The sequence below is a fragment of the Muntiacus reevesi genome, chromosome 1, assembly GCF_963930625.1.
Source record: "Muntiacus reevesi chromosome 1, mMunRee1.1, whole genome shotgun sequence".
In the NCBI taxonomy this organism is placed as follows: domain Eukaryota; kingdom Metazoa; phylum Chordata; class Mammalia; order Artiodactyla; family Cervidae; genus Muntiacus; species Muntiacus reevesi.
Genome location: NC_089249.1, coordinates 165,168,250 through 165,192,168, shown reverse-complemented (window position 1 = coordinate 165,192,168; position 23,919 = coordinate 165,168,250). Strand labels below are relative to the sequence as shown.

The 23,919-nt window shown below is 43.6% G+C and overlaps 1 protein-coding gene across 11 annotated transcripts in view; it reads left to right on the top strand.

Annotated features, from left to right (window-relative positions):
- The window catches only part of MACF1 (microtubule actin crosslinking factor 1), a 332,396-nt gene that overhangs the window by 293,255 nt on the left and 15,222 nt on the right, over positions 1 to 23,919 (top strand). For 7 of the 11 annotated variants that reach the window (XM_065915933.1, XM_065915912.1, XM_065915904.1 and 4 more), the window contains 24 exons: positions 389 to 615; positions 1,698 to 1,820; positions 1,918 to 2,019; positions 2,650 to 2,751; positions 3,134 to 3,307; positions 3,400 to 3,555; positions 3,701 to 3,898; positions 4,437 to 4,565; positions 5,393 to 5,566; positions 8,727 to 8,882; positions 8,987 to 9,193; positions 9,320 to 9,439; positions 9,856 to 10,025; positions 11,036 to 11,195; positions 12,410 to 12,604; positions 12,921 to 13,049; positions 13,809 to 13,952; positions 14,378 to 14,566; positions 16,586 to 16,706; positions 17,223 to 17,386; positions 18,639 to 18,801; positions 20,903 to 21,057; positions 21,904 to 21,978; positions 23,120 to 23,137. In XM_065915933.1, coding sequence (XP_065772005.1) covers positions 389 to 615; positions 1,698 to 1,820; positions 1,918 to 2,019; positions 2,650 to 2,751; positions 3,134 to 3,307; positions 3,400 to 3,555; positions 3,701 to 3,898; positions 4,437 to 4,565; positions 5,393 to 5,566; positions 8,727 to 8,882; positions 8,987 to 9,193; positions 9,320 to 9,439; positions 9,856 to 10,025; positions 11,036 to 11,195; positions 12,410 to 12,604; positions 12,921 to 13,049; positions 13,809 to 13,952; positions 14,378 to 14,566; positions 16,586 to 16,706; positions 17,223 to 17,386; positions 18,639 to 18,801; positions 20,903 to 21,057; positions 21,904 to 21,978; positions 23,120 to 23,137 — 3,551 coding nt within the window. The remainder of the gene's footprint in view (positions 1 to 388; positions 616 to 1,697; positions 1,821 to 1,917; positions 2,020 to 2,649; positions 2,752 to 3,133; positions 3,308 to 3,399; positions 3,556 to 3,700; positions 3,899 to 4,436; positions 4,566 to 5,392; positions 5,567 to 8,726; positions 8,883 to 8,986; positions 9,194 to 9,319; positions 9,440 to 9,855; positions 10,026 to 11,035; positions 11,196 to 12,409; positions 12,605 to 12,920; positions 13,050 to 13,808; positions 13,953 to 14,377; positions 14,567 to 16,585; positions 16,707 to 17,222; positions 17,387 to 18,638; positions 18,802 to 20,902; positions 21,058 to 21,903; positions 21,979 to 23,119; positions 23,138 to 23,919) is intronic. The other 4 variants (XM_065915922.1, XM_065915908.1, XM_065915949.1 and 1 more) reach the window with 1 other exon arrangement.

Sequence of the window (23,919 nt, the reverse complement as noted above, 5' to 3'; positions counted from 1 at the left end):
GCTCCTTTACCCCCTTAATATGAGGAAACTGCTATACCAACAGTGGGAAGAACATAACTACCTTTTATACAATTTCCATGGGAAACATAGCAGGTTTCACACAGAGTACTAGAAATAGAGTTTTTATCCAAGCCCCTTTATAAGCGTCTTAGCAATACTTTTATAACAGATAACTCATTTCCACATTACCTCTGTGATCTCTTTATGTGGGAGGCCAACACAAGTGGAAAATGAGAATATGGAAATAAAAAAGCTAAGATAGAAAACTCTCTTTCAGTAATACATTTTTAGAGCCTTTTAAAGTATAATTTCGGTGAAAATATGAGGATTAGATATAATATTGATTTCAGTCCTTAGAGAAGTCTATTTCACTCCTGTACCCTCTCAGAAATCCAGGACAAATTGGATCAGATGGTATTCTTCTGGGAGGACATCAAAGCTCGGGCGGAAGAGCGAGAAGTTAAGTTCCTTGATGTCCTTGAGCTAGCAGAGAAGTTCTGGTATGACATGGCAGCCCTCCTCACCACCATCAGAGATACCCAGGACATCGTACATGACTTGGAAAGCCCTGGCATTGACCCATCCATCATCAAGCAACAGGTTGAAGCTGCCGAGGTAAGAAAACAAAACCTCTTCCAGGAAAGCACTTTATCCAAGTATGTTGTGTTAGCTGCTTAGCCAGGCTGAGTGCCTTAAAAGTTGTTTTTGTTTTTTTCTTTTTTTTAAAAATTTAATAGTATGCCTTTATACCTTGGTGGGGGGTGGGGGGGTGGGGGCGGACCTCATTACAGTAAATTTCTTTCTTTTTTTTAATGTACAGGCTTTACCACTTGTGTAGGTACATGCAATCACCAGTTGTGATACAGAGCAGATCCGTCACACAAAAGTAGCTCTGTCATCAGTTTTAAACTTAACAATTCAAATTATTAGTACGTGCTTTAAAAATCCAGGTTTGCTTTCATTTCCGAATTTAGTCCTCACTTTGGTGTACCTTATTTCTCGATTAATTGTAGAAAAATAGAAAGTAGAAAAGAAAATAAACTCTGGACTTACCATCCACACTTTGACATACCTTTGTTTACTATTTGGGTGGAGCCTAGTTTTTAGTAAATGCATTTCTCACCTCATTTTGTCCATTTAGGACAAGCCAAGATAGTCTTGATATTCTGCATTCTTTCACTTATGTCTGTCTTTTATGTTGTCCGTTTTCCACCTCCTTACCTCTGTCATTGACAATCCATGAACCAATATTTAGAATCTGGCACAGAACTGACTTTCTTCAGGACTGTATAGTCTAGTATTCCTATTTTGCTCATCTCCCAGCTCTTAAATTTGTGACTAACACTCTTATTTCATCCTTGTTGATGTACTTCTCCGTTATAGACTTCTGTTATAGATTATAATCTCTGCAGACCTTTGCTAAAATTATTGAAACTCACTGCACCTATGTAATAAAAATATTTTCTATATTTAATGTTAATATTTAAAAATATACTTGATGTATGTACTAGAAAAATAACAGACTGTGAAGCTCCACTATTTAGATGAGTGAAATGTTGAGAACACTGAAAGACTTTAATGAAATTGATCATTCTGTTCAGCATCTGCTCTTGATGGGGTATAAATTACATTTGCAAAGTTTGGGAAGTTCTGTTCCTCTTTCTGTTTTGGCTTATGTTCTGTTAATTTTCATATAGACTATTAAGGAAGAGACAGATGGTCTGCATGAGGAATTGGAGTTTATTCGAATCCTTGGAGCAGATTTGATTTTTGCCTGCGGAGAAACTGAGAAGCCGGAAGTGAAGAAGAGCATTGATGAGGTGTGGAGAAGTGGACAAGGGCTTCAGATGGAATATGAGTGGACTCACATCAAGAGTGGGGTGGACTGGGGAATCTGATGGACTGTTTTTCCCCTAGATGAACAATGCCTGGGAGAACTTAAACAGAACATGGAGAGAGAGGCTGGAAAAGCTTGAGGATGCCATGCAAGCCGCTGTGCAGTACCAGGACACTCTTCAGGTGAGAGGCCAAGCGCGACCACCATGGAAACACAAGCGCCGTGGTTTCCCTGTCCATCACGAGTGGGTCACCTTCACGGAACTGCAGCATTCTCAAACTGTTGGTGCTCGTCCTGTATTTCTAGCCAGTTTTCCACTTCTAATGAGGAAAGTTGTGACATCAGAAGTGTAGACTTCTTACCATGTTTTTCTTTGCATACTGGTCATATAATTTATCCTCACGGAGGCTATAGAGTGAAGCCGGCCTTGCTGTCAAAGTCATTGCTTGTTAGAAATTCCAAACCCAGGTTATCTTGAAGCACAGCTTGGCACACAATAGCTTTGGCACATCGTGGGCTTGCTAGCTGGCTGTGAGAAGTGGGTTTTTTTTTTTTTTTTTTTTTTTTTCATATTTAGTTTTTCCAGATTGTAGTTTACTTTGGACATTATTCCAGTCATATTGGCTTCATTCTTAAGTCTCTGTATTACTGAAGTAAAGATCGTTATCTCTTATCTCTTTCCCCAACTTCAGAGCACAAACAGCACAAGGTACTTTGAATTAACTCTGTTTAGCAGAGATCATGCTGTCTCCTGACTTCTCATATTTTTGTTTTTTGACTGCTTATTTGTATTTTTTTTTTTTTAATTTTAGGCTATGTTCGACTGGCTAGATAACACTGTGATCAAACTCTGCACAATGCCCCCTGTCGGCACTGACCTCAACACTGTTAAAGATCAGTTAAATGAGATGAAGGTTTGTACCTGGGAACGGGTTTTGAAGGAGGATTGCTTCACTTTAGGTTTTATTTGTTTTTTTGGGGGGCGGGTTGTTCTGTCTTTTTTTGTCTGTGCACAGTCTTCGCTGCTATGTGTCTTTCTCCAGCTGCGGCGAGTGGGGGCTGGCTACACTCTAGTTGCAGTGCGCAGCTTCTCATTGTGGCTTCTCTTGTTGCGGAGCACAGACTTCAGTTGTTAGCAGTGCACAGGCTTACCTGCCCTGTAGCATGTGGAATCTTCTCACATCAGGGATCAAACACGTGTCCCCTGCACTGGCAGGCAGACCCGGCTACCAGAGAAGTCCCATTTTAGCTTTTAAAGACTTGTTGTGTTGTTAACATTTAGTATATCTTTGGTAGGAGTTCAAAGTGGAAGTGTACCAACAGCAAATTGAGATGGAGAAGCTCAATCACCAGGGTGAACTAATGTTAAAGAAAGCTACTGATGAAACGGACAGAGATATTATCCGAGAACCCCTGACAGAACTCAAACACCTCTGGGAGAACCTGGGTGAGAAAATTGCTCACAGACAGGTAAGGCAAATGGCAGAGTACATCAGGTGGACTACTGTCTGCTGTCTTCTGATTTCCTAACAAACATTCCCTTCGTATCGTTTTCTGAGTAGCATAAGCTGGAAGGTGCTCTCTTGGCCCTTGGCCAGTTCCAGCATGCCTTAGAGGAACTAATGAGCTGGCTGACTCACACTGAAGAATTGCTGGATGCTCAGAGACCAGTAAGTGGAGACCCAAAAGTCATTGAAGTTGAGCTCGCAAAGCACCATGTAAGTATTGTCGTTTTTTATCTCTAAGCCTATTGGTTTGAGATCATGTACTGCCACCAGAAGCTTTTTGGTATTGTGTTGTACCTTAGAGAGCCAGGCTTAATGATACCTGTAGAGATAAATTATGTTGTTCAACATTTTTTAGGTTCTAAAAAATGACGTTCTGGCCCATCAAGCCACAGTGGAAACAGTCAACAAAGCTGGCAATGAGCTTCTTGAGTCTAGTGCTGGAGACGATGCCAGCAGCTTAAGGAGCCGTTTGGAAACCATGAACCAATGCTGGGAGTCGGTGTTACAAAAGACAGAGGAGCGGGAGCAGCAGCTTCAGTCGACACTGCAGCAGGTACATACACTGCCCACGTTAGTACCCGTGGAGCTGCGCACGTAACGTTTGGAAGAAAGTGCGTCTTAAGTCGACAAAAGGAAAGCAGTTTGGCATGGAACCATCTGCCTTGAGAGGAAGGTCAATTCTGTGCTGGAGGTTGTCTGGAAAGAACAGCTTTTAATTGGGTCATTCTTTTTGGATTAGTTTGTGGTCCAGTGCCTCCATCTCCTATTCAAAGTTAGATCTTTGCGGTGACAAACCTTGTTCTCAGATCAAGTTATTTCTTGGATCAAGTCAGGTCCCTCCATATCCAAATTCAGCACTACCTTAGTCAATTCATCAGGTTGTATCAGACGTCTCTGTTACAGCGAAGCGTGAAGGATTCTGCTGAGTTGTAAAAATAATATGTTGGCCCCGTGCTCATCCAGCAACAGAGCAACCCTGCCTGAGAGCAGTGCCGGATTCCTCCCTTAAAGATTCCTTGTGTGATCATTTAGAGAGTTTACTTTGGCAACTAGAATTGACTGCTGACCTTCCTAATGTCTTTTCTCAAAAGGCCCAGGGTTTCCACAGTGAAATTGAAGATTTCCTCTTGGAACTGACTAGAATGGAGACCCAACTTTCTGCATCAAAGCCCACAGGAGGACTTCCTGAAACAGCTAGGGAACAGCTTGATACACACATGGTAATAGATTTCTTGAAGTTGATCATAGGCATCCCATATTCAGTAGCTCCTTTCTGAAGTCACAGAGACATGTGTATCTGAGAGTCTACCAAGTAGTATGCTTTTACTGATAGTATAGTGCTTGGGGGTAGGTGTGTATATACAGGTTTCTAGCATCCTATGATAGGCAGCAGTAGCAACAGGGAAGAATTGGCAAGAAGTACCTTGGTGAGCTGGCAAATTCCAAGTTAAACAGATTGTCTGACCCAAGAATATTGATTTGAAAGTGAGAACATCAAGAAGACAAATAGACACAGACATGGTGTTATTTAAGAAAAAGGCTCCTGGGGCTTCCCTGGTGGTCCAGTGGTTAACTCCACACTTCCACTGCAGGGGCAACAGGTTCAATCTGTGACTGGGTAACTAAGATCCTGCTTGCCTGTGCAGCACAGCCAAAAAAATGGAAAAAAAGGAAAAGAAAAGAAAAAGACTTCTTAGTGGGGGAAGGTTTAGGGAAATCCAATAGAAACTGACAGTGTTTGAAGAAAATGGCCAAGAACAAAAGGCAATGTAAATTCTAGACAAATCCCTCAGTAAAAGGAGAAATAAATTATTGGGGTCCATTTTTGTGGTCACTGGTCCTTAAAAAATTCTGTTGGTGACAAAATTATCTGTTAAGGAAGAATGGTGGGCTTTACTCCCTAATTGTTCATAAGTTGAATCTAAAAGGAAGGGTTTTAATCCAAATGAGACCTTCCTCAGCTTTTCCAAACTATGCTGGTAAATCTGTGTGTGGATGACTTTGAGGAAATTGGCATTACTGACCTCTTTCTTGCCCTTTCTTAAAGGAACTCTATTCCCAGCTCAAAGCCAAGGAAGAGACTTACAATCAGCTGCTCGACAAGGGTAGGCTAATGCTTCTCAGCCGTGATGACTCGGGATCCGGTTCAAAGACAGAACAGAGCGTAGCGCTCTTGGAACAAAAGTGGCATGTGGTCAGCAGTAAGATGGAAGAAAGAAAGGTATCACCACAAAGTTCAGTTTGATTACTGTTTAAGGAGTTTTCTTAATGATTGCATGCAGTTGTTAACCTAGTTTCTATGGAGGATTTTTTTAACACCCCAGTTGCATTGTGACAGGCTAGCAGAGCTGATATCCTCAGAATTGGTTTTGTGCTAATCAAGCCATCTTTTCTGCTTTTACATTTCTATTTTCCATCCATGTCAAGTTGCATTGATGCTACTAGTTTCTGCTGATACTTGCTTTTATAATATTTATAATGCTGTGTCCTTTTTCTGCATCTACCAGTTAAGGCACTGCTCAGTGATGGACTGTGTATTCCATCTACTTAAAAACAGGTTTTGTTGGAGTTGGTAACTTGAGAATGGGAGGTTAGGAACAATATACAGGGAGTATCATGAATAATTCCTCACAAAGAATTTGATTTCTACTTACCAAAACTCATGAACAATAAATCATATGGCCTTGTCCTACTTTTCCTCAAAAATCAAATTGTCTTCAAAAGAAAAGTGATCAGAGATCAAGGCATTTGCCCCCAAACAGTACTTTTTATGAATACAGAGTTTTAGGATCTCCCCCTGCACACAGTTTCTATGCTGGGCAAATGAAACATTAAATATGTGTCCAAATCCATTGGCCATATCCATTGAACAAATAGTTATTAGGCATGTTTGTACTAGGCACTGTGCTAGGTGTAGAGTAGAAACAATAAAGGCATGAACTCTGTCATCGTGAACTTGAATGGGCAGAAGGAAATAAATCACATACTCACATTATAAATTAACATTTTGAGAGAAGCATTAACTTACTAGAATCCTTCTTGTGTGGGGATCTGGTAACTTTGTTACATGAAAAATGGGCAGAGGACCCGGGTATATGGCTGTGTTCTAATTCTTGGATGGGCTCTTGTTTATAATTCCTACCGAATGTAGAATTCATTAAAGAAACCGAGGTAGATTTTGGCTCATCATCAGGAAGTTTCTACAGGGTTTTCCTAACAGTGGAGCAAGTAGCCTCGAGGAATACAGTTTTGACCCTTGAACAGCATAGGTTTGAGCTACGCGGGTCCAGTTGTGTGCAGAATTCCCCCCCCCCCCCACCCCCGCGCTGAATATGTCTACAGTACTACCCGATCCCTAGTTGGTTGATAAATCTTTGGATTCAGAGCCGTGGATATGAAAGGCTGACTATAAAGTTAAACATGAATTTTCAACTTTTCAAAGCATCGATGCCCTTAAACCTGTGTTGTTCAGGGGTCGACTGTAGTTGGTGAACTGATCAAATGAAGGCTAGCTATCAAAGATACTATTTTTGATTTTGCAAGAACAGTACATTGCAGAATTGCTAAAATTAAGCTCTGCTAAAAACTATGTAGATAAAATGATGTAGAAAGATTTCCTGCCATCTGGGAACTTGCAGTGTATTGACTTCTAACATTTCTTTGATAGAATTGAGGTAGATTTTATTTTTCTACTTTTTTGTTTATATTGAGCCTGCATTTTTGTAACACTCATTGTAGTGTTGGGGCAGGGGGTGGGCAGCTGATGTTTTTTACTGACATTACTTCCCATCATCTAGGAAATTAGTTTAGCCCAGCCAGCTTCCCTTTCTCCCACCTGCTCTGGGGGAATGGCATGGGGTGGGAGGCCACCTTCTGCAGTATACTGTAGCCCATGCCCTCCCACAGGGGAAAGGAGGCACTCAGAAATCATGTCAAGCCCTGCCTCTAGATACAGGAGTGGGGACAGGTGCCAGCACTCCTGGGACCCCCCTGCCCGGGTGATGCAAGGCCTAGGCTGCTGGAATGGCCAGTCCAGGCAGGCCTCAGTTTTCCCTACTCCAGAGCACTGCCCTGCTCTCCCAGTAGACACCAGGCACTTATTTTGTGACTAGACCAGGCGTAGGGGAGGGGCCTGGGTGGAGCCAGAGCCACCTCCAGCCATTTTTTGCAGAGGCTTCGGAGACCACCCTGCTTCCAAAACTTAAAGTCTGTCCTCCAACTGTAGCCAGGCTGAACCCTAGAGACATTGCCCAAAGATAAGCAGGGGTCAGGAAGGGAAACAGGGGTGTCAGGGGAATACGGTGGGTTGAGTTTTACAATGCTTTTGTTTGTTGTTTAGCCGCTAAGTCCTATGGGACTCTCTTGCAACCCATGGACTACAGCCCGCTAGGCTCCTCTGTACATGGAATGTCCCAGGCAAAAATACTGGAGTGGGTTGCCATTTCCTTCTCCATATAGTATTTGTTAGGTTACAGAAGTAAGCTGAAAATGCCAAGAGGAAGGTAAAAAGCATTCATAACCCAGTTAATAGTAATAAACATTTTTAGTATGTTTCTGGTGTTTCTTTCTGTGAGAATTCTGCATATATTCATTTTTTACAACCTGTCATTATCCTGTTTTGCCCGCCTGATAGATGGGCCAGAGGCAAAGGCCATCATCCAGATGTTCTGGGTGGAAGTCTCTGAGGATGGAGCTTGTAGACTGAAATTGGGGTGTATTCATGGAAAAATAGCCTGCATCCTGATTGAAGCACTGTTTTTGTCATCCTGATTTAGATCAAAATGACTAAAAATTTACATCTAATGTCACATTTTTACTTGAAATATTCTGACCTTATTGCCTGTGTTGCTTGCAGCATAAGTGTGTTTCATACTCAGACATTTTCAGGTCCCATATTTTCTGAAAACATATTTTAACAGAAAGCATTGCAGTGAGCATCATTATCACAGTGAAGTGCTTTTCAGTTAGTTGTTTTTATGTCACAAAAAGGGCCTTAAAGGAAACTGAGACTTTGCCCAAAGCAGGTTGGAGATCCTGCAGCTGTCACCACTAAAGGGCCTGTTCTCTTACAGTCCCTGAATGGCTTGAATGGCTTTATTTCTGTTCTTTAATGTCCCAGGAAGTGGGGAATGGCAGAGAAAGCAACTTAGCTGTAAACTGTGCTCTTTGCTTTTCCAAGCACAGTTGCTTGAGTTTCAGATACTAGCATTCAAAATGTCCCCTTCTTTGCAAACAAGGCATGTTTGGAGGTTGATTAAATGAGGCTTCCTTCTTAGAAGTCTTTTCACTTGGTGTACAATTCACGTCTTTGTCCTTGAAGCTATAATTCCTGAATTTGGTACTTGTCTTTTTGTGTGTGTGCATGGCACCTGAAAATTTAGTCAAAGCTGGAAGAGGCCCTCAACCTGGCAACAGAGTTCCAGAATTCCCTGCAAGAATTTATCAACTGGCTCACTCTAGCAGAGCAGAGTTTAAACATCGCTTCTCCTCCCAGCCTGATTCTAAACACCGTCCTTTCCCAGATAGAAGAGCATAAGGTAACAATGGCATTACAATGCCACCTTCCTTTTGCAAGTACCAATTGAAAGTGATGCTCCTCAATCTTAGCTCCAGTCTAAAAACAGCAATATTTTCTCCTCAGGTGTTTGCTAATGAAGTAAATGCTCATCGAGACCAGATCATTGAGCTGGATCAAACCGGCAATCAGTTAAAGTTCCTTAGCCAAAAACAGGACGTTGTTTTGATCAAAAATTTGCTGGTTAGTGTCCAGTCTCGATGGGAGAAGGTTGTCCAGCGATCTATTGAAAGAGGGCGATCGCTGGATGATGCCAGAAAGCGGGCAAAACAAGTAAGTTGTAAAAGAAAGATACCAATTTACTGAACAACCTTGGACTTCACGTGTTGAGTTGAGATAAAAGTGCTGTGTTGTGTGCATGTTCATTCCTGTTATAACTTATTTCTTCAATAATTTCAGTTCCATGAAGCTTGGAAAAAGCTGATTGATTGGCTGGAAGATGCGGAAAGTCACCTGGACTCAGAACTGGAGATATCCAACGACCCAGACAAAATTAAACTTCAGCTCTCCAAACATAAGGTACATTGGCTCACTACTCTTCATTCCTGAGCTTGGGATTCACTGACATTTGTAGCTTGCTAAAAAAAGGAAAAGTTAAAACTTTTAGCTTGCTGAAAGAAAACTAATCAGTTAGTGTTAAACAGTTAAGATCATAGAGCCAGCCTTCCATTTTGCATGTAGACAGTGTCTAACCATAACTGCTTCTTTTAAATAAGAGCTCAAACAAAGTGACTGTGGGAGTAGCCAGCTAAAACTGTGGGCTTTTAGAAAAAGTCATGATCTGGTGTATGTGGCACAAACAGAATCTTACCAATTTCTTCAGGGTAAGCTGTTGTTAATTTTAAGACATAGTGACATTCATACTGTATCTGGTTACCACCTGAAAATTCAGTGTCATCTGACTTTCAGCATTTTTTTTTCTTTTCTGAAAACAGGAATTCCAGAAAACTCTTGGTGGCAAACAGCCTGTATATGACACTACAATTAGAACAGGCAGAGCCCTGAAAGAGAAGACGTTGCTCCCTGATGACACTCAGAAACTGGACAACTTACTGGGAGAAGTCAGAGACAAATGGGATACTGTTTGTGGCAAGTCTGTGGAGAGGTGAGCATGAATGTCCGCTTCATGGGTCCCCCAAAAGTAACCAGGAGACGGTACCAGATTCTATAAAAATGATAATGAAGCTAATACATCAGTAACAGTAGCATCTTGGTATTTCCAATTAATTGAGTGATGAATTATGAAGTAATTTGAGGAAAATATATTAATATTATCTTACTTAAACTTGAAACTTACTGTATCACAAAGAGAGAAGCCTATAAAATCAAGCCAACAATAGTATTAATAGATCTATAAATATATGTAAATCGCCAATTTGTAATGCCAGCATCCTGGCTCAGGAATGCCAGGTTTTGAATGTTCTTCAAAAACCTCTGATACAGTATCTCCTTTAACCACCATAAGACTCAGTCATCCTTATAACAACCACTGAGGTGGGGGTACTCTCCTCCCCCTTTTACAGATCAGGAAAGAGTCATGAAGAGGTTTCTTGACTCCCCCATGCTCACTCAGCTGCTAAGTGACAGAGCTGAGATTTAGTTCTAAAAGTTGTACTTTTATCCACTTGTACCCACTGTGCTATGTAAGCATTATGATAGCTCTATATTATTTGTACTCCCAATTTTTCAGATGAGGTGACTGAGTTTCAAAGAGGTAAAGAGAAGAGACAGCCTAGAGTCTCATAACAGATGGAGAGTTAGGAGTTGAACTGCTGGCCCCAGGCCATTAACAAAATCGTCCCCCTCTCCTGGAGTGGTGTAATGTAAATAAAAAGACCTTGGGTCATAGGGTTTGTGTATGTGTATAGCAGCTGGACTCTCGAGATCCCAGAAGTGCATCTCCACCTGTCACCTGTACTGTGCTTAATCCATTTTTGAGAGTGGTTTACCTAAACATACCTACATATCTCTTAGTCACTTTTTATAATATTTTTAACTGTTCTAACACAGTGGTCTGTAGATAGAGTTCAAGCAGTATTCCCTTTCAACGGCCAGAACTGTGGGCCATTCATAAAAGGATCATTAAAATTAGTGAGGCTTATGTGCTTGTCTCAGGCAGCACAAGCTGGAGGAGGCCCTGCTGTTTTCCGGCCAATTCATGGACGCCCTGCAGGCCTTGGTTGACTGGTTGTACAAGGTGGAGCCACAGCTGGCTGAGGACCAGCCTGTGCACGGAGATCTGGACCTCGTCATGAACCTCATGGATGCCCACAAGGTGAGTGGTGAGAGCTGGGCTGTGTGGAGGGCGAAGCCATCGGGTCCCCCGTCCCTGTGTGCCTTCTGCTCCTGCTGCCCTCCTGGGTCCTAGGGCTTCCCTAGAAAGGAAGGCGGAAAGAGCCTGTGTCGCTGCTTGTCGGAGAGGCAGCTCCTTGCTCTGTGTTTAAACAAACTGCTGCCGGGATTCTGCATCAGTCACAAAGAATTGACCAAACTTGGTTTGATTCAGATGTGTAAGCTTCATTTTGAGGTTCCCTCCCACTTCCTGTTTATGTGTCTCAATTGAATCTTACATGTCTCAGTTGAATCAAACTGGATTTAAATTCAGGAGACCCTCAAGATAGCCATTTTCCACTGATTCTTACGATGAAAATGAGTGCTTTTTCAACTGCTTGTGAACCTGGCAAGCTAGCACCGTGCATACCAACATTTAGTACCTACACCTATATGTTGAACTGCATACTGCTCTCCTGCTTCAGCATCAAGCATTCAGCTTTACCTTGAAATTATACCAGATTTTTATGTACATGGCAGGTGCACTCTTACCAAGAGGGAAAAGAGAGGCGAGGGATAAATTGGATGATTGGGGTTGACATATACATACTACCATATCTGAAATAGATAGCTAACAATCTACTGAATAACACAGGGAACTCTACTCAATACTCTGTAGTAACTTATATGGGAAAAGAATCTGAAAATGAGTGGATGAATGTATATGTATAACTGGTGCACTTTGCTGTGCGGCGGAAACTAACGTAACAGGAACTTCCCTGGTGGTTCAGGGGTTAAGACTGTGCTTCCTATGCAGGGAATGCGGGTTTGATCCCTGACCAGGAAACTAACGTCCCACATGCAGCATGGTGTGGCCCAAACAAAGAAACTAACCCAACATTGTAAATCAACTATACTCCAATAAAAGTCAATTTTAAAAGTCCCACAGTTCTGGAGAGGTTAGCATAGTATGGTCCCTGTATCACAGGTGAGGAAGCTGGGACTGCAGTTAAGCAGCTTATCCAAAGTCACATGGCCTCATTCGGACTGCGTCCTGTGATGCTTCTTTTTCAGTTGTGGTCCCACCTCCATATTTGCATAAAAGACACACAATTAGAACCTATCAAAGGAGAATTGAAGGAAAGGACTACTTTCTCTTTGGTTTTACTTCTTGAATTCAAAACGTTTGTGAGATGAACTAATTCTCCTATTTTCCAGGTTTTCCAGAAGGAACTGGGAAAGCGAACAGGAACCGTTCAGGTCCTGAAGCGATCAGGCCGGGAACTGATAGAGAACAGTCGAGATGACACCACTTGGGTGAAGGGGCAGCTCCAGGAGCTGAGCACTCGCTGGGACACCGTGTGCAAACTCTCCGTCTGCAAACAGAGCCGGCTGGAGCAGGCCTTGAAGCAGGTCAGACAGCACCGGGGGGCCTTGAGCAAAGCCAGTCTGGCCTCTTTGTCAGGATCGGTTCCGGCCAGTCTCACAAGGAGTCAAAAATTGATGTTCTAGATGTTCTACAAGAACATTTAGCACGTCTGTATTAGAGAAATCATGACTCCAGTTGATTTTCAAAGTAGCACAGATGAAAAATGACCTTTGGGGGCTTCAGTAGAGCCTCTAGGTGCCTGTGATAGGCCAGTGAGTTCAGGCCAGACCGTCTCTGGCTGCCTTGTCTGGGACCTCAGCTGCACAGAGAGGCTCAGGCTCTTTTGCTTGGTTATTTCAGGCAGAAGAGTTTCGGGACACAATCCACATGCTTCTGGAGTGGCTTTCTGAAGCTGAGCAGACGCTACGCTTCCGGGGAGCGCTTCCCGATGACACGGAAGCTCTGCAGTCTCTCATTGACACTCACAAGGTAATCCATCTCAGGGTGCGCGACGCCACACTGCCCATACGGGGAAATGACATGTGGGTTTTCTGACCCCCTAGAGACCACTCACCCTCTCGTCTTTTGCAAAAGTGGCACCTGCAGGTTATAAGCAAGTCAAACAGCTGGTGTTAGTACCAGAGGAAAGCATGGGCTGCTCTGGCTTTACGCTCACCCCACCCCCACCCCTCCTCATATACCTCGCGTGGCTTTCCTCCCTGACCAGCTCCAAGCCTGATCTGTGCGCCCGGAGCTGCTCACCAGGCTGCAGGGCATAATGTGGTGTCTGGGGCCTCAGTGTGACTGTCCTAAGGAGATGGGAAGTGTTTCCTTTTTTAATTTTTGTATTTCCCACTTAGAGACTTTACTCTTGGTTTTGTGATTGCGTTGTGTTAGGTATTGTTAAAACATTGTAGTGTTTTGTAGCTGTCACTATTTTTGTCCAGTACCGTTTACACATATGGAAATGAATATAAACAGGAATTTGTAAAAAAGAGGGAGTGCTCAGGAGGTCAACTTCTGTGTTTCTAGTCCTTACCATTCGTTCACTGAAAATCATTCTTCTATAAGTCCCGTACTTTCCCACACCTGTGAGAACTGGAAAGAAAATGCCAGAGACACCTAAATACATACTCTAGAGGTCTGTGTCAACACAGTTAAAAAAAACACTGAAGTGGTTTTCTCCTCTCAGTCTAAACTAACAGTGCTGCTAGAGTAGGTGTAAGGTTTCAAATCTTGTTTGTTTAGGAATTCATGAAGAAAGTGGAAGAAAAGCGAGTGGATGTTAACACAGCAGTGGCCATGGGAGAAGTCATCCTGGCGGTCTGCCATCCTGACTGCATCACCACCATCAAGCACTGGATCACCATCATCCGGGCACGCTTTGAGGAGGTGAGTCCCTAGGTTTACAGGAAGACCACAAGCATCCCATCCCCCATGTAAGGAATCTTTCACTCACTCTGAATAGCTCAACAGGAGTCAGGTTATTAGCATTTTAGCAGTGATTGTTTTCTTGATAATGTGCAGAAACCTGAAAGGACGGTGCTGGTATTGTAACACGTTTCTTGATGACGTCCAGTGGACACATGCCGTGCCCTTTCCTCCTTCTAGGGACCTTCTTTGTCTAAGACCGTGTGCTGCATTTGTTTTCAGGGGAACTGACTTCTTATTCCAGCTCTGTCTCTGGAGCAAGAGTGAGGCCTCTTGACTGCTTGGGTGGTCTTTTCCCTAAAAGTCATTGTTAGGCTCACACAAAAAGGGGCTTTGAAAATAAGGAATGTGCTTGACTGAGAGCCAGCGGGTCCCCTCCCCCGCAGGTCCTGACGTGGGCTAAGCAGCACCAGCAGCGCCTTGAAGCTGCCCTGTCAGAACTGGTGGCGAACGCCGAGCTCTTGGAAGAACTTCTGGCATGGATCCAGTGGGCCGAGACCACCCTCATTCAACGAGATCAGGATCCGATCCCTCAGAACATCGACCGAGTGAAAGCCCTTATTGCTGAGCACCAGGTACCCCCACCACGTCCTGTGGTCATAGGTTTCCCGCGTGGCTCATGGAGCCCATTTCCTTTGCTCCTTGCATCCGTGTTTTAATGGCTGCTGAACATATTCCTGCAGACTTACTAGCTTAAAACGTGCTTACTCTCTCGCAGTTTTCGTGGGGCGGGGGTCTGGGCATGAGTTAGCTGGGTCTGTTGACTATTGGTTTCTGTTGACTAGCCTCTGCACCATGGTCATTATCTGGGACCTATCCCGTCACACCTGGATTCAGAAATATTTATTACATGAACCCAGAGATGGGCCAGACAACAGACCGAACTAAACTGAATGGAGGAAAACTCTTGAGCTATCTTCATATACCATATGTTCTTAGGAGACAAATACTTGTTAACCATTGTTAAAACCATGGTTTTTAGCCGTGATACCTTACACTGAAAGCAGGTATGGTTCTTGCTTAGTAATGCCCTGGGTGTGAATTCTTTCAGCAGATATGATTAAAAAATCTTGCCCTGTGCTTCCCTTGGAATTCACCTACACTGACCCCTCCTCTCCTGAGTAAGAGTATCTTCTTGCATCAAGGCCAGTCCCTCGCCCGTCTGTTCCCACCCCTCATTCCTTACGCCTTCCAGCCCCCATCTTTCTCCGCCGCCCGCCTCCACCACCACCGTCTGTCTGACCATTGCTGCTCAGTCTTCTTAGCCGGTTTCTCTTCCTTTGTTATTGGTTAGTCGCTAAGTTATGTCCAGCTCTTTTGTGACCCCATGGACTAAGGCCCTGGACTCCTCTGTCCATGGGATTTCCCAGGCAAGAACACTGGAGTGGGTGGCCGTTTTCTTCTCCAGTGATCAAACCGATATCTCCTGCATTAGCCGTGGGTTCTGTACCACTGAGCCACCAGGGAAGCCCTCTTCTTCCTTTATGCACTTGTTAAGGTTGCTGTTCCCGAAAGTTCCATTCTTAACCCTCTTCTCACACCCAAGGTATTTAGCCTTCACCTTCAGCCAGCACCTGTACACCAAGGGTTTCCATATCTCCTGCCTCATCTGCACACACAGGAAGCCAGAAACAGCTCTGAAACTTCACCGCAGCCTTGCTTCCTGGCCCTGGCCCTAACCCCCCTTCCCTCCACACTGCCTCCTCGCTCCTCATCCACTCAAGTCACCCAACACAGAAGCCTGTGCTGTGTGTCTGGGATTTCTTCTCTTTCTGTAGCCCTACATTTAGCCAGTTGTTGGGTCCTATCTGTTCTACTTTCAGAATACTGCATGGCGGCTCCTCTCCTGCCCTGGCTTAGGCCCTCTCTGTGTTTTGCCTCAATTACTGCATTAGGTTCCTAACTTCTGTGCCACTCCACTCAGCTCCTTATCTTATGTCCTGCCTCCTACACTGAGGCCAGAGTGATAGCTCTAAGACAGAGATCTGTTGGTGCCTCTTTTCTGGATCAAAATCCTTCAGTTGCCCACCCACTTGTAACCCCCTTGCCAATTGCTTTCAGAATAAAATCCCAGTCCGTCAGCCTGACACACGGCCTCCCTGGACCTTTGTGCTGCCTGCCTCTCCAGCTGTCCCTCTTGCCTCTCCTCTGATGGCATCCTCAGTTCAGCCAGTGATCAGGGCCCTGGTTCACTCCACTCAGGCTTCCGTGGGACCGCCTTGCCCCCAGTCTTTGGCTCATTGCTCAGCACACAGCTCAGGCACCAGCCTCCAGGCAGCCTTCCTGCCCAACTTGGGCTGTGTGTGCCCATCCTAGGCCTGCTTTGGGGACCTGGGGACCACTCATTGCTCTGCCTGGCCTAGTTTCCTCACTCAGCCATGAGCTTCTGATACTCAGAGTCATGTCTTATTCTTTCAGGTCTCCAGTACTTGATGATGTGCCTCACTCATCATATTTCTTGAAAGGAGTGGGGCCATGTTTAAAGGCATCTCTAGTGATCCATTTGTAGCAGGCTTAGCCCTTTTAGTAAGAAGTTGCCTATTTCCGTCTTAGTCCAAAAAACTCTCAACTCTTTCTTATTTTGTGTTCACCAGACGTTTATGGAGGAGATGACTCGAAAGCAGCCTGATGTGGACCGGGTCACCAAGACGTACAAGAGGAAGATCCTAGAGCCAGCCCATGCGCCTTTCATGGAGAAGTCCCGCGGCGGCAGCAGTACGTGGAGCTCTTGGGCAGGAGGCGTCCTTCCTGCTCACTGAGGATGAGCATTTCAAAAACCATATGGGATTGGAATGAAAATCTGTTTTTGAAACTCACTTTTCTTAGACAGTAGCTAGACTCCAGTTTTTTGAATTGGTATGAAATTTGGGGGTGGCTAAGCTGATTCATTTGTAGCGGCTTCTGATTATTTTAGTCATCGGCGCTGACTGTTTACATTGGTTTACAGTAGTTTCTTCCTAAAATAAGTTGACGCCTGTAGAACTATTGTGTTTCCTTGGTCCACAGAGTGAGGCGGAACCGACTGAAAGTGTGAGACAGGTACTTGTTGGCTAGGGGAGAGCAGCAGTCGTTTCTGCTTCCGTGCCTCAGTGCGGCCAGGGCCCAAGTTTCCTTCCTCAGTTACTGACCGGATGTCATTGTGCAGATCCTTTAGGTTCAGCCAGATGGCACCTTCTCATTGTGAATGGACAAAACCAGCTTTTCTAATCTCATGATTATTTTTCCTTTCAGGGAAGTCCTTGAGTCAGCCTGCGCCTCCTCCCATGCCAATCCTCTCACAGTCTGAAGCAAAAAATCCACGGATCAACCAGCTCTCCGGGCGCTGGCAGCAGGTGTGGCTGTTGGCACTGGAGCGGCAGCGGAAGCTGAACGATGCTTTGGACCGGCTGGAGGAGGTGAGGCCCCGCCAGGCAGCCGTCCCTGGAGGGAAGTGACTTATCAAAACACAGCCCTTCAGGGGCTCTGGGTACTGACCCGTGTGCCTTGACCCACTACTTCTGCAGGAGGAGCAACAGAGCAGTGTAGGCCAGGACTCAGTCCTGCAGGCCCCGTGGGAGAAAAGGCTCATGTGAGGAAGCTAACAGCTGACGGGCTGTAGCACTGGTCCTGGAAAGCAGGCTGTCAGCCAGTCCAGGCGGGTCCGGCCTGTGGCGCCATCCTCCTTAGCGCCCGGCCATGGTTGAGAATCAGGAGCCTAAGTTGGCATAGTTACCACCAGGTGTGGAGCGTCTCATAAAAATGACTGTTACAGAGCCCTTTGTGTAAAGATATAAACTCCCCAATTATGAAATGAGTAGTTTTTTTATAATCCTGTTATTTGTTGATCCTTCAGTAGATTATAAAAAGCAAATCTATTTTGAAGTATCATTAACTGGTCTGAAAAATATAGTATTTCACTTCCTAGTTTCTAAAACAAATTTCTAATATCTTTTATATTTTTTCATTTGTGCATATCAAAGCAGCTATGCCCAGAAGTGAGTGTTCTGTGTTTTTTGTTGTTATTTCTGTAGATCCAGTTGAGTTTTCAGCATTTTTGGTTTTGGCTTTTTCTTTTTTTCCCCATTCCTTCCAACTTTGGAGTTTGAAAGACCAGGGGGAAAACCGCTGCACTGTTTTAAGTCATCCTGAGTCCATGTCACTGGCATAGTGCAAGTAGCTCAGCATCACTTTGTCCACTGCACAGGCCCGCTGCTGTCCACCAGGACCAAATACTTACAGTGGGAATCAGAGGGCAGTTCACTCCCTCTGGCGCCATCCCAGAGAAACACCACATAAGTGGGGCACACTGAGGACTTCTCTTCTGGGGTAGAATCCATTCTTTTACATCTGAGGGGATGATCCTTTGAAAAAATGCCAAGGGAAAGCAAGGCCGACCCCACCCACTCTTGTTCTGCATTCTCTGTATCTTCCATGGTGGTTGTTGAGTTACTGTTTCTCTCACTGCTCCATTTTACCACAGCTCATGTAAACAATCATGGCTTTAAGTGAAGGAGCCAATGTGCCTTCACAAAAGAGGCAACACAGAGATTTCATTGTTGGTCCCCTGAAAAGGCCCGCATGGCTTTGCTGGATGTCTGAAAGTTTGGGTATGCTCTGGGCAGGTTTGAAGGTTTGTAGGTCTTGTTGATGCCTCTGATCTCTGTCTAGTTGAAGGAATTTGCCAACTTTGACTTCGATGTCTGGAGGAAAAAGTATATGCGTTGGATGAATCACAAAAAGTCTCGGGTGATGGATTTCTTCCGGCGAATTGACAAGGACCAGGATGGGAAGATAACCCGTCAGGAGTTTATCGATGGCATTCTAGCATCCAGTGAGTCTAGTCACAATTCCAAACCCAGGTCACACCTAGATTCCTTGCACTTGCTTTGTCGAAGCAGGCTATATTTCTGGCTAAACAGTCTTTCTTAAGTGAAAGCTGAAGTCTTAGAGAAGAAGTAATGTACCTGCTTACTAAAATTGGTCTATTGTTTTGATGGGGCGTCGGACCTCATTTTGCTTAGAGTTAAAACAAGCAGGTCTTATTTGACACATTATGGCAAGCAAAACACATTCAATGTTTAGAAAAGGAACTAACTATTGTGAATAATGAACTTCTAAGTACAGGCAGACATTGGAGATATTGCAGGTTCACTTCCAGACCACCTTTATAAAGCAAATATTGGAACAGAGAGAACCATTAGACATTTTTGGTTTCCCAGTGATATAAAAGTTATGTTTATACTATACTGTAGTCTATTAAGTATTCAATAGTGTTATACCTTAAAAATGATGTACATACCTTAATTTAAAAATATTTTATTGCTAAAATATGCTGACCATCATCTGTGCCTTTAGCAAGTCATTATCATTTTGCAGTAGTAACATCAGAGATCATTGATCACAGATCACCATGAGAAATATAATAATAATGGAAATTTTGAAATATTGCAAGAATTACCAAAATATGACACAGAGAGATATGAGGTGATCATATACTGTTGGGAAAATGGGGCCAATAAACTTGCTTGGCATGGATGGAGTTGGCGCAAACCTTAAGTTTGTTTTAAAAAGAAGAGGATAATATCTGAAGCATAGTAAATGAGATCATATATTTTATAAGCTGTTACATAGATGCCAGAAACTGACATGAGATATGCCTATATTTTTTTTAAGTTTTTCACAATATCAGTTGTTCAATAGGAATTCAGATTTTTTTTTCTTCCAACTTTATTGAGATGTAAGTAGCATACAGCACTGTATAAGGTTAAGGTATACAGCATAATGATTTGATTTACGTATATGAAGTAATTATCACAGTAAGTTTAGTGAACATCATTTCATATAGGTACAAATTTAAGACATAAAATAATTATTTCTTGTGATGAGAACTCAGGGTTTACTCTCAACAGCTTTTATATGTGACATACAGCAGTGTTAGTTATATTTATCATTTTGTTGTACAATACATCCCTCATAATGTAAGTTTCTGACATCTGTATAAAAGCTTACAAAATGTATGATCTCATGTATTTTTAGCAAAAGGAATAAGTGAGGCGTTTAGTTAAGTGACTTGCCCAGATCACAGAGCACATCTCACAGGTGTGCTGCTTCACATAGAGGCCCGAGAAGGCCTGTCTGGGGGTAATACCTGAGTTGAGACCTAAGTGATGGTAAGGATTCAGCCACGTCAAGATTTCAGGGGAGAGACAGAGGCAGAACCGCAGCAGGTACAGTGCTGAGAGGAGAATGAACTTGGCGGGTTCTCAGAGGTCAGCATGGCTGGAGTGTCGTGACCTCAGGGTTGGTAAGATGGGAAGTTGGAAAGGTAGAAAGCAACTGTTAATGTGGGGCGCTGTTGGCCATCACGAAGGGATCAGATCTTATTCTAGAGACAGGGGGCCGCCAGCAGAGACTTCCATCTCAGAGACAGTGTCGCTCACCTTATGTCTCAAGAAGTCACTCTGGTTCCTGTGGCATTCACACCTTGGGAAGCAGTTGTGAGGGACCCAAAGCAGTAATCTAAATGTAGAAAAACTTCACCCTGATTATTCCAAATTGTCTGTCTCCTGAAATAATCTAAATATCCAACCTATCGATAGTGGAGTGAATAAGTATATTCTGAAGTTCATGGTAGGTCTCTGGTTTTAAATTGCATAGGGGGTTGGGAGGGTTATGAGTCTGTTAGCAAAAATGCCAAAAACTGAGTGTGTTCTGGGGCATGCTCTGAGTATGCCATAATATATTTTGGGGTGATGTTTATCTTCTTTGTAACTTTTTGTATTTTCTAAGTTCTAAAGGGAGCATGTACTGGTTTTCAGGAAAAAAAAAAGTTAAGACAAATTCTTTTAAAGAAGTATTTATATAACCTCCAACCAGCCAAGTAAGCCTTTTCTCTTAGTTAATGTTACAAAATGTGATTAATTTTCCTCCAGAGTTCCCTACTACCAAGTTAGAGATGACTGCCGTTGCTGACATTTTTGACAGAGATGGGGATGGTTATATTGATTACTATGAATTTGTGGCTGCTCTCCATCCCAACAAGGATGCTTATCGACCAACAACTGATGCAGATAAAATTGAAGATGAGGTACAAGAAATAATTGTATTTTGAGTAAATTTTTGATGACATTGTTGCTACTGTCCTGAATTTGGTCCAGTGCAATTGCCACATCAGCCCTTCAGCATGTCTGTTGGGAGGTGATTATCTGGAGTTCTGTCTGGGGATCCCCTGTTGGATGGTGGAGCCCCCGTGGGTCTCCAGCTATCGAGCTGTGGCTCCGTCTCGATGAATTCACTCACGTGAGTCACCTCTGTGTGGTGCTCTGCAGTTTTGGAGAACCTCTCCAGGGCACCACGTTGCCTAGAACAGACTGCTTCAGCGTCCAGAGGAGCATCTTCATATGTAGCATTTAAGGGTTGAAATATAGGGTTTAAGATGTGTGCCCACCAACCTCTCTGCCTATTTAAGAACTGTATCACATTGAAAACTGCATCACGCTAAAAAATATGAATTCATTAGGAGCTCATAGAATTGATCCTGAGATGGGGGAAGCAATGGGCCTGGTCTGGGGAGTGGCCCAGAGCACCCCAGGGCCAGGCTCCTAGGTAGAGATTTAAATCAACTCATAATTTGCTGTTAATTAGTCAGTTAATATTGATGCATGCATATTAGCACATTTCTCTGAGGGAATTTTGAAACAAGATGGAAGAATGTGTTGTATCATTACTGGTGAATTTCCTTTATATTCAGCATCTAACCGAGTCTCCATGAGACTCATGATAGACGATAAATGCATGTGTTAAAAGCCTGGAATTCCTAAAAATATATAATGAAGAGCTTCTCTGATGACTTGTAAAGATCTTTGTTTCTTTGAAGAGGGAGTCTTGCTTTATCCCTCACACTTTTCTTTTTGTTTTTATTCACTACTAATAGGTCACAAGACAAGTGGCTCAGTGCAAATGTGCTAAAAGGTTTCAGGTGGAGCAGATTGGAGAGAATAAATACCGGGTAAGAAAGAGAAAACCAGTCCTTCGTGGTGGTCATTCCTTCTGTGCGGCCCTTACAGGAAAGAGCCTGACGCACGACAGATGGGTGACCCCAGCTTCCCGCTCACGATGCTTGGAGGACCAGAGCCAGTGGGACTTGACATGCAGTGTCTGGCCCTCATCTCCGCAGGTGCCAGGTGTCAGGTGTCCTGTGGGCTAAGATTCAGAGCCCCACATAGTTGCATCTGGAAAATAGTGCCCTATTTGGTCCGCAGTTGCTTGTATGAGATCCAATAGAGGAGACATTTCAAAGCCCTCTCTTCACTACTGAACAGGTCTTTGTGGACATGGAGGCACCTTTACCATAAGATAAGGAACCAGCTATCTAATGACTGGCCATTGCCCCCAAGGAGCTGGTCGTCATAGCCCATGTGGCTCAGAGGCTCAGGGCTAGAAGAGCTGTGTTCAGGTTCCACAGAACTCTTAGCCCGCTCAGTAGTCTTCTGCAGAAAGCCGTGCTGAGTAAGGCCATAAATGACAGTGAGCCATGCTGTGTCTTAGCTTCGTTTGGGGCCAGGTGGGGACATAAAAAGAATCTATGACAGGATTCCTAAAATGTACTCGGCAGTATGTCAGGATTCTCTAAGGTCCTAAGGTAGATCTAGGATTGGCAAAGAGGATTTAGGTGGCCATTTCAGATGACAGAGTGACATGCAGCCGGCTAGGAGCACGAAATGAGATTCATGGGCGTCAGAACTGTCTTCAAGATTCAGCAGAGCCACGGTGCTGCTCTGAGCCAGGGAGCAGAGCGTCACGTGGCTCTGCCTTAGATCCAGCCCAGGCTTTGGGTTATAATAAGGCTCCAAGCAGTCTTACCCTGGTCTGTTGGGTTTTGTTTTGTTTTAATTACCTGTGAGAGAGATGAATTAACAGTAGCAACATAGAGTGCAAAAGTTAGGTCTTCTTAGCTTGTAAAACCACATCCCTGAGTCTGCCCTGAGTCTGAAGCTGGATAAGAATATGGTCAGTATGTATTGTTCTTGAAACCGTTAACATGACTATGTGATTTTCATTCCTTAGTGTTAATTTGACAAAATGTTCTCTGTTTTGTTTTTTTTTTTTCCCTTCCATTTCCTCCATCCTTTACTCTTAACTGTCTATAGTTCTTCCTCGGCAATCAGGTACAGTGTGCCTTGCAAACATACTTTTTGGTGGAAATGGTCTGTGTGGCTAATGCTGCCTGTTCTTTGCTATGGGGAGAGGACATAATCTGAAGCATGCCTGGGTCACATCAGGTTGTCTTACCAAGCGGAGAAACTGCTAGCCGGGCAAGTGTTCTAAAGCTGTCTTCAAAGAAAAAGATACAAGTGTATATAATTTTCCATTCAAAATTTGGTCAGCTAAAAACAGTATTTTGCTGGGCTGCGTTACAAGTACATAGTATGGTTCCAGGGAAGTCAACTATAATATCAATCTATCCCACCTCTGAAAGAGCCCAGTCTTGTCCTTCTGTTTTGGAAGTCAGAATATCAGACAGCACAGTTCTGACTTACACCCAAGTCTTTTGACCATTAACACAGAATTTGTAATACACATTAAGTCAGGAAAGTCTTGGGGTATTTAAGGTACTCAAGTCTGTTTAAATACCTTATTAATATTTTAGTTATTTGTACTTATATTTTATAATTGTAAGGTATGTGAGAAGTGTAGTGTGGAATCAAACTTGGCTGTAGCCTGAAGTTTGTCAATTATGGCCAGCCAGTATGATCTAATGGGATCAAATTAGACTTGCAAAGAAGATTAAATGCTTTTGACTCTGCTTGGTAATTCTAACCTTTTAGATCTTTTTGAGGGCTCCGGGGTCCTATGTCTTTAAATGGAAGGAAGTTGCATGGGTAAAATTTGTCTTGTGAAATGAAATCAGAAACACTTGGTGGATTTGAGGCCTTCAATCAATGTTGAG